The sequence below is a fragment of the Eptesicus fuscus genome, chromosome 1 (assembly GCF_027574615.1).
Source record: "Eptesicus fuscus isolate TK198812 chromosome 1, DD_ASM_mEF_20220401, whole genome shotgun sequence".
In the NCBI taxonomy this organism is placed as follows: Eukaryota; Metazoa; Chordata; class Mammalia; order Chiroptera; family Vespertilionidae; genus Eptesicus; species Eptesicus fuscus.
Window position 1 is genome coordinate 97,831,573 of NC_072473.1, and position 9,692 is coordinate 97,841,264.

The 9,692-nt window shown below is 40.8% G+C and overlaps 1 protein-coding gene across 1 annotated transcript; it reads left to right on the forward strand.

The window, feature by feature from the left end:
• The first annotated feature begins 978 nt into the window (after positions 1-978).
• On the forward strand, positions 979-2,037 carry LOC103304395 (putative MAGE domain-containing protein MAGEA13P). Its single transcript, XM_008161306.3, has one exon. The coding sequence runs from the start codon at positions 979-981 to the stop codon at positions 2,035-2,037; it is 1,059 nt and encodes a 352-aa protein (XP_008159528.2).
• The last annotated feature ends 7,655 nt before the right edge of the window (positions 2,038-9,692 follow it).

A 9,692-nucleotide genomic window follows, 5' to 3' on the forward strand; every position in this document is an offset into this window, starting at 1 on the left:
GATGGCCATGTGTGATAGGCTGTCACTTCTTCCATATGGGATGGGGGAAGTTATTCCTTTTGAAGAGTGGAATCTTCAATCTGAGGATGCATGTTAGGTCTGCTGTGGTGCAGGATGGAGCAAGAAGTTTCAGGAGTAAAGATTAATAACATAATGACTCTCCTACTCTAGACAAAGGAGACCCCACTGAAACACATGTAGTGCCTGCTATCAGCCCCAGGAGGCCCTAGGCAAGTGTGGCTAAATGTAGTCCCCCCTCACTTCCTCCTTAGGAAATCAAAGGAGCTAAGCAGAGTGGTGTAGCCCAGACCAGTGGTCACCAACTGATAGTCCACAGACCACTGGTGGTCCATGAGGTCTGAAAGGTTGGCAACCACTGGTCCAGACTATGGGAAAGATTGGGACTCCGAATGTGCACTGAGGGAAACATCTACTCCAGAAAAATGGAGAATTCACAGGTGGCCCCACCCTTCCTGACAACACCTGCGGGGGGGGGGGGGAGAGAACTGTGCCTGTAGTCTGCATCCTGAGATATGCCTCAATTATCATAGGAATTGGGAGGTGAGGGCCTTGGTCTGAAGCATGTGTCCTCAGGTCAGCATATCAGAAGAGATCCAGGCAATACCAAAAGTCAAGGTGAGGTGCATACCCTGAATGCCAACCAAGTTCCCGCCTACCCTAGAACAGAAGGAGCCCCATAGTGCATGACCCTACCCAGTGTACTCTCAGCCCTGAAATCCTCTGGCTCTGTTGGCTGGATACTCCCTGAGGAGCCATCTCATTTCTTCTTCTAGATCTTAGGAGACAGGCCACAAGGAAAACAGGAGCCCTGTGACAAGAGCACCCCTAAAGAGGAGACCTGTGAGTTGTCTTTGTCAGAGCCACCATGGATAAGTTTCTCAGCTAAGTTTACTGACACACTCCCTCTCTCCTCTAGGTCTGTAGGTCCCAATTGGCCAGCTGTCCCCAACACAAGCCATGCCTCACGGTCAGCAGAGTGAGAGCTGCAACCTTAAGGAAGACCTTCAGGCCCCAAGCGAGGCACAGGGCCTGGTAGGTGTACAGGCTCCCATAGTTGAAGAGGAAGAAGCCACTAGCACCAACACCTCCTTCTCCTCTCTCTCTTCTTTGACCTCTGGCACTCCAGAGGAGTTGCCTGCCACTGGGATACTTAGTCCTTTTCAGAGTTTTCAGAGATCCTGCTCCTCCTCCACTGCCAACACAGTCACTCTATCAAGCAAATCAAATGAGGGCTCCAGCAGCCAAGAAGAGGATCCAAGCACCTTGCAGACTCCATCAAGTCCTGAGTCCTTGTTGACTGAAGTGCTACAAAATAAGGCATATGACTTGGTGCAGTATCTGAGTATCAAGTATGTAACAAAGGAGCCCATCACAAAGGCAGAAATGCTAGAGAGTGTCATCAGAGAGCACAAGGATCACTTCCCTGTGGTCTTCAAGAAAGCCTGTAAGTGCCTGGAGATTATCTTTGGCATTGAATTGAAGGAAGTGGACCCCACCAGCCATTCTTATGTGCTTGTCAAATTACTAGACCTCACCTATGATGGGATGCTGAGTGATGACCAGGGCATGCCCAAGACCGGCCTCCTGATACTTATCTTGGGCATAATCTTCATGGAGGGCAACAGAGCCTCTGAGGAAAGAATCTTGGAAATGATGAATATGATTGGGGTGCATCCTGGGAAGAATAATTTTATCTATGGGGATCCCAGGAAGCTTATCACTGAAGATCTAGTGCAGGAAAAGTACCTGGAGTACCAGCAGGTGCCCAATAGTGATCCTCCACGTTATGAGTTCCTGTGGGGTCCCAGGGCCCATGCTGAAACCACCAAGATGAAAGTCCTGAAGTTTTTTGCCAAGATCATTGGGACTGACCCCACTTCCCTCACAAACTGGTATGAGGAAGCTTTGAGAGATGAGAGAGAGAAAGCCCAGGCTGAAGTTGCCTTGGATGATACTATTGCCACAGCTGATGAAAGTTCAAGTGTCTTTTCCAGCAGCTTCTCCTGCCCTGAGTGAAGTTTGAAGCATATCATTCTTCACTGTCCATTTGAAGACAGCAGCCAAAGTTCTAAGTAGTGGAGGACCAGGGTGGATATGGAGGGAACACCTTAGTGTTCCTGTTAAATATAGGTGATTTGGAGATTTTTATCTTTTTTGTTTAAAATGTTGTTCCTTGTAATAAAAGGTTTAATTAGCTTCAGAATCTGAGCTTATTAATAACAGTGGTCAAACATTTATAGCTGTTTATCGGGTTTAAGTTTAAGAGGTCACAATTTAGCAAAAGAAATTAGGAAATCACCCATCTTTTTGTGAGTCCTTGTTCGCTGAAGTGCTATAGTAACAGTAAGCACAAGAACAAGATAACATGGCATTACATTAGGAATCCTAATATATAAAATGCCAGGGGCCATCACAACCTAAACGACCAGATGGACGATCTAACAGCAGACTGTGTGGGGCAACCAGGCTGGCAGGGGGGTTAGTGAGGGACTACCAAATGACTAAACAGCAGGCTGCATGGGGCGACCAGGCTGGCAGGGAGTTTAGTGAGGGATGACCAAATGACAGAACAGCAGGCTGTGTGGGGCGACCAGGCCAGCAGAAGGGCAGTTTGAGGTAACCAGGCTGGCAAGGAGGGGCAGTGAGGGGTGACCAGGCCAGCAGGGGAGGAAGTTGGGGGAAACCAGGCTGGCAGGTGGGGGCAGTTAGGGGAGATCAGGCCGGCAGGCCAAGGCAGTTAGGGGTGATTAGGATGGCATGGGGGGCAGTTTGGGGCAGGCAGGCAGGCAGGTGAGCAGTTAGGAGCCAGCAGTCCCAGATTGTGAGAGCGTGCCAGCTGGGCTGAGGGGATGCCACCCTCCCCCCCCCCCCCCCCGTGCACAAATGTTGTGCACCGGACCTCTAGTTTCCTTATAAATGTGAAAGATCCCAGTAGTAAAATATATGGTTTTAAGCCACAGAGGAAGAAAACATAAAAGATAGTTAACTTTTTATTCATTTATTTACTCTGTAATATTATATATACCTGGATTTTCTTGGCCTATTCAAAAATATAGGAGAAATTAAATCTTAACTGAAATCTCTCACTGGCTCATTTATTCTCCAAACATGAATTGAGTGCTTGCTCTTTAGAAGGCCCTGGGTTATAGTGGGGACATTAGGATTAGCAGGACACACTGCTAGTCATAGAATGGTAGAGGATAGGAGCAGCAATGCCATCAAGAAGATGGTGAGATGTCCACTAAGAGCTAACAAACAAGGTAAACGGAAGGGGAGAGATGGTGGGACTCCATATGGATGTAGTCAAGTAAAAATGCCCTGAGATAATACAGTTTGGGACTTTCAGAAACTAAGATTTCTTCTGTGAAAGTTATTTATAGTGAAGCTGGCTAGTGGCAGGTGTCAGACTCAGTTGAGAGAAAAGTCTAGAATAGAAAAATTCAATTAGCAGTTACTTTTAGGTCATGGATAAAACAGAAAGAAATCTCCACCTGAGACTGGTATGGAAGATGTCCTGAACTCTTCTAAAAACACAATAAATTTGGTTAATGTCTTACTACTTTCAGCAATAAGAATTTTTAAGTTAATCACACAGCACATTTGATAAGAATGTTTGAACTAGGTGTTCTAGACATATCATCTGCAAAGATTTCCTTTAAAATACAGTATGAGCCCTGGAGTGTGGTCTCAGTGGTTAGAACATTGCCAACCAATCAATGTGTCTCTCTCATATCGATGTCTCTCTCTCTTCCTCCCACCCTTCCACTCTTTCTAAAAAATCAATGGAAAAAATATTCTCAGGTGAGGATTAACAGGAAAAAAAAGTGTCATATTCCCTTGAAGTGATGCCCAGGCTGGCACTCTTTTGCCTGGCCTGGGAGAGCCAGAGTTTCCTCCATTAAAATGACATTATGATTAGGTTATCTTGAGTGCACTTTGGCTAACTCTAAGCAAGGAAAAGATTTTTTGTGGCAGTGAAATGAATGAAAATAGTGTTTTGGATGGAACAGCAGTTGGAGAGAAGAAAGGAGTTGGTCTTTGACTTGAATTCTAGGAGCTCTGAGTTGAATCCAGCTGAGGAAGACTAACCCATAACCAAATTAAATAGTGTATGCTCTAAGAAAATGTACTGAGTTTTATTTATGGAGCATTGTTTTGGACTGATTTGGTGTCTAGTGTCTAAGAGCACTCGCTGCATATTCTCTGAGAAGTCTTGGATAACAAAAGTTCCCAGAGGACATGGGGGTAGGTTCTGGGGTCAAAATAATATTAGAAACAATGGCCATGTGTCAGGAGCTCTGTTGAGCTCCAGTGAGAGCTAAGCTGCCAGGTGTCAGAATAGCTGATTAAAGCAACAAGCCAAATACAGTGAAGTTAAACCTTTAATCACTTCCTGTGATGGTATAAGCGAAAGTATAAAACAGAAGAAAGTGCCCATTCCTTGTTTTATTTTCCTTCATGGAACAGCACACCAGTGATGGTCAAGTAGATCAGCACAGACCTTGTGGATCTGCTCACTGTTGATGGAGCCAGAACAAAAGGCTCTAGCAGTTTTATGGATCCTGGTATCAGAGGAAGCAAAGGGGAAAGGCTAGAAGTGAAAAGGCACATGGAAAAAGTGTCTCCAAGATTTCCTCCTTCTCCTCCCAGAAAGAGGAGGAAACAGAGGCCCTGAAGAGGATCTCTGCCCAAGGCCTCATATAAAGACACTTTGGGATGAAAGTACAGGGACTAGGACTGCAAATATGAGAAGGGAATGACCTGCCAGAGAGGCCTGAATCTTGAACTGTAATCCATTTCAGTACATGCAATCTGAGGTGTGGAGGGCAGCTTTTCTCCAGGAGGCCTGACAAGGGAAAGCCTTTATAATTGTCTATGCTTAGACCTGAAAAACCACACATTAGGATTTTTATCTAGAAGCTGGATTCATCACCATTAATTAAAGATCCAATATATGCCAGGCACTATGCCAGAGGCTTTCCACATATATACATACTAGGTATATTGCAACAGTTCTATAAGACAGAGTTTATCAAATTCACTTTGCAGATGAAGAACCTAAAGCTCATAGCACTTGATAATTTCCTATTATCATATGGCTAGTAAGTGACAAGGCTGAGACTAAATCTGGCTAGTGGCAGGTGTCAGACTCAGTTGAGAGAAAAGTCTAGAATAGAAAAATTCAATTAGCAGTTACTTTTAGGTCATGGATAAAACAGAAAGAAATCTCCACCTGAGACTGGTATGGAAGATGTCCTGAACTCTTCTAAAAACACAGTAAATTTGGTTAATGTCTTAATACTTTCAATAATAAGAATTTAAATTCATCAGCAATCCATGTTGCTCCCATACCTCCTAGCCTGAGGCAAACATTCCATCTCTTAATTTATTTTTCTCAGTTCTTCATAATATATCCCAGGTCTCTGTAAAAGGAGGTTTCTGTACAAGGATACTACAAGCAGGCTTAAAGAAGGAAGGTGACAATGTAAATAAAAAATGATTTGGGTCTTATCTGTGGCTTTATTAACCTAAGGTCCTCCTGCCCAAGTTCCAGGGTTCCTTGAGAGATACCTCTGTATTTATTTCTGGTCCCAGAACTTTCCTGAATTATAGCATCTTTCCCCTGGTCTTCCCTCGTGTACCCTGTCTTTCTACCCTAGGACCTGCTCTTCACTATCTTTTCCTATGAAAGCTGTACCATATTCTTGGTGGAACAGCCTAGAATCATCTGCCCTTCCCCTGACAAAAAGAATCCCTATTCCTTGCAGAAGACCCCTTGCTGTCCCATCCTTCACCCTGAAATTTATCTGATAGTAACAGCCCCTTCGACTTAAAGGTTCACTTGGGAAACTGATATTCAGATGCCTGGTTTCCCCCAACCCCTTAGCCTCTTCAACCACTCCCCAAGTGTTTTCCAGAGTGCGTAGGTTCTGACTTGACACATAGTGTACTGATTTGGGGCTACAACCTTGAAATTAGAGAGTTTTTAAAATCTTTCTGATATTTGCAGTAGGATGTGATTATAATGTCTTTGAAACTGGCCAATGAATACATACACAGTTGGATTAGTTTACCTAGACAGTTAAAAGCCAAAGGAGAGTTGACTTAGGGTGGTAAATACACAATGCAATATATAGAATTGTACACTTAAACATATATGAAGTTATTAACCAATGTCACCCCTATCAATTTAATTAAAAAGAAATTTTAAAAATATAAAGGAGATACCATTGAAAACACTCCAAAGGCTTCCTCCTAAATGGTAGATGAAGAAAGACTATGGAAATCATTGTGGAGTAAACATCTATTAAAACTGAATTTCTACAACCCTGGAATCCTCCTAAGAGTTGAAAATTGGTTCTTTGGTGGACATGCTAATTCTGATTAAAAAAAAAAAGAAAGAAAAAAATACATTTCCACTGCCTCTGGTCTATGTACCTTCTCAGGAAAATTTTGGTTTTCAGTTTGCCTAATGGCATCTGTGTAGATAGTTGTTCAGTCATGTGGAGGGCAGCAGAAACTCACAAGTTAAAATTTGGACCATGCATCACAAGGAAGGAGAAACTTCTCAGCCTAATGAAATTATAAAGGTTATTCCAAAGGTGCATGGAAGAAAGGTGCTATTGAGTAAAGGAAGGACAAAGGCTCCCTGAAAACGGTTATATAATCCTTCAAAAACTCAATGTGATCCTGTGTTTGAAAGCCCCTGTCACACAGTAGGCACTTGAAAAGTTGTAGGATTTCAAAGTACATCTAACTTTCTCAGGAACTCATACAAGAAATGAAGAGATTTGTAATACCACATTGTAATAGTTTATTTTATTGAGTACCTATTATTGACAGCTGATGGGAGAGACTACAAGTACTTATCCACATCTTATCTTTCTCTTTTTCCAGGACAAAGGGGAAAATGACATTGATAGTCCATGTATTGTTAGGCAGAAGCCAGTGGGCAATTCCCATGCTTTCTCTTTCACTTATTAGCAAGCATGGCTTACCCTGTGTTTTCATGGTAAAGCAAAAGGATGGAAGCAGCCTGGATCCCTAGATTACCTGAGAGCAGAGAGACCCTTCCAACTGCTATCAGAATTTACTTGAGCAAAAGTAAGTTTTGCTGTGTTAAGACAGCCAATTTTAGGTTTTGCCTGTTGCATCAGTTAGCAGTTACACTAAGTAGTAACATAGTACATAGCTAGTATCTCTGAGGAGTATTTAAACATTTAATTACAAAGGCAATAGTGCATATAATATTTTGTTTCTTTTTTCTACTGGTAAGCTTTATGGAGGTACAACTGACATGTAAAATTGTAAGATATTTAAAGTGTACATCCCAGTGATTTGATATACCTATACATTGTAAAATGATTCTCCATCTAGTAATTAACACATCTATCACCTCACACACGTTTTCTTTTTTGGTGAGAACATTTAAGTTCTACTCTTTTAGCAAAAATCAATTATACAATACAGTGTTATCAACTATAGCCACCAAGTTTTACATTAAGTCCTTAGACTTTATTTGTCTTATAGCTAAAAGTTTGTACTTTTACCAACCTCTCCATATTTTCCCCGCCCCTCCAACCCCCAGTAACCGCTTTTATACTCTGTTTCTGAGTTTAACTTTCTTTAATTCCACATATAAGTGATACTCTGCAGTATTTGTCTTTCTCTACTTGGTCTATTTCACTTGGCATAATGCCGTCAAGGTCCATCCATATTGTCACAAATAGCTTCAGCTTCAAGGAAACATGAGGAGGCACTCTATCTTTATTTGAAGGCAGCCCTATATTAATTAAAATGTATACTATAACCCTAAGGTAACAACTGACAACTTTTAAAAAGGTATATACGATGAGTAAGTAGAAAAGATAAAATTAAATAAAAATGTTCAATTAACCCAAGTGAAGGCAGAAAAGAGGAGACACAAAGATGGAACAAATAGAAAGTAGTGTGATGCAGATTTTAATCCAACCAAATCAATAATTATTTTAAATATGAGTAGTTTATTAAAAAAAAACACTTTATGTATGACGATATAAAGATCCTGAAAGATGAAGTTACATAGTACATATGTTAACAAAACAACAGCTGGAGTAATTTTGTTAATATTAAACAAAGTGGAAATTAGAACAATAAATATTATCATGGATAAAGAGAAACATTATATTAGACAATAATAAGCTGTCCAATTATTCAAGGAGATATAACAAATACTTTTTTTATGGTTATAGCCTTAAGAAGTAGAATAGTTGTGGTTTAAACCAAATCATTTTCATAATACATTTCCCATGAGTATTTAAAATTCTTCCTGAGTTTGCAACTCAGTTTCACTAAGTTATCTGTTAATTCCTGTGCCAATGCCACACTTTTAATTAAAATTGCTTTATAGTACATTTGAATTCCTGTAGGGTTAATTCCCTTGCTCTTCTTTATGGAAAGTTTTCTGGTATTTCTTATAAATATCCTTTTCATATTAACTTTAAATTATAGATGATATAAGTGATTTCTCATTTTTAATGTGTTAAGAATTATTTTATGATCCTAAATGTGTGTGACCATAACAATAGAGTTTCAAAATGCATGAGGCAATAAAAGAAATAAAAGAGGAAATGGAAAAATCCACAATAATAGAATAATCCTACATCTACTGAAGAAATTGAGTTTATAGTTTCCAAAACACAGAAAACTTCAGGCTTAGATGGTTTCACTGGCGAATTCTACCAAATATTTAAGGAACAAAAATTACCAATTCTACACAATACATTTCAGAAAGCAGAAGAATAATAAACACCTCTTTTCCCATATTATGATTTCAGCATTAAAGACATATATATATAAATTTCCTTTCAAAAAATATATATATGCAGATAAACAGAAATGTGAACACCCTCAGCAAAATCTATTCTACCTATATATAATAAAGATGATAAATAAAAAATAATGAAAGGCTGGTTTTACATTTGAAAATCAATCAATATATTTTAACATGCAAACAGACTATATAAAAGAAAATCATATATAATCATTTCAATAGTTTCAGAAAAAATATTCAACAAATTTAAAAAGAAAATTCTAACAAATGTCTCAAGAAACTTGCAATAGAAGATAATTTACTTAACTTGATAAGGGCTATTTATTTATTTATTTTTAATTCTATATTGTTGAGAGTGTTGTAGATGTCCTCCTTTTTCCTCCTGATTGCCCTCTTCCACCTGGTTTCCACCCCACCCCAAGCCTTCACCAAACTATTGTCTGTGTCCATAGGTAATGCATATCTAATCTAATAATAGATAAATATGCAAATTGACCACACTTTCACTACACCTAAGCCACGCCCACCGGTCAAGCCACACCCGCAAGCCAATCAGGACGAGTATGCAAATTACCCCAACAAAGATGGCAGCTAATTTGCATATCAAGACAGCGTCAAAAGAAGCCAAGAGCTGCAGAAGGAAGTAAAGCTTCGAAGAAGCAAGCAAGCCGGGAGGGGGGAGGAAGGAGAAGGGAGGAGCAAAGTCAGGGCCGGGGTGAAGGGAAAAGCAGGCGGGCTGGCCAAGAAGGCGGGGCCGGGGGAGAAGGGAAAAGCAGGCGGGTTGGAGGAGAAGGCGGGGCGGGTGACAAGAGTGGAGCGGAGGCGGGGCCGGGGGCGAAGGGAAAAGCAGGCGGGCTGG

Coding starts and splice junctions, on each gene's coding strand:
- LOC103304395 (XM_008161306.3), top strand. CDS start 979: ATGCCTCACGGTCAGCAGAGTGAGAGCTGCAACCTTAAGGAAGACCTT.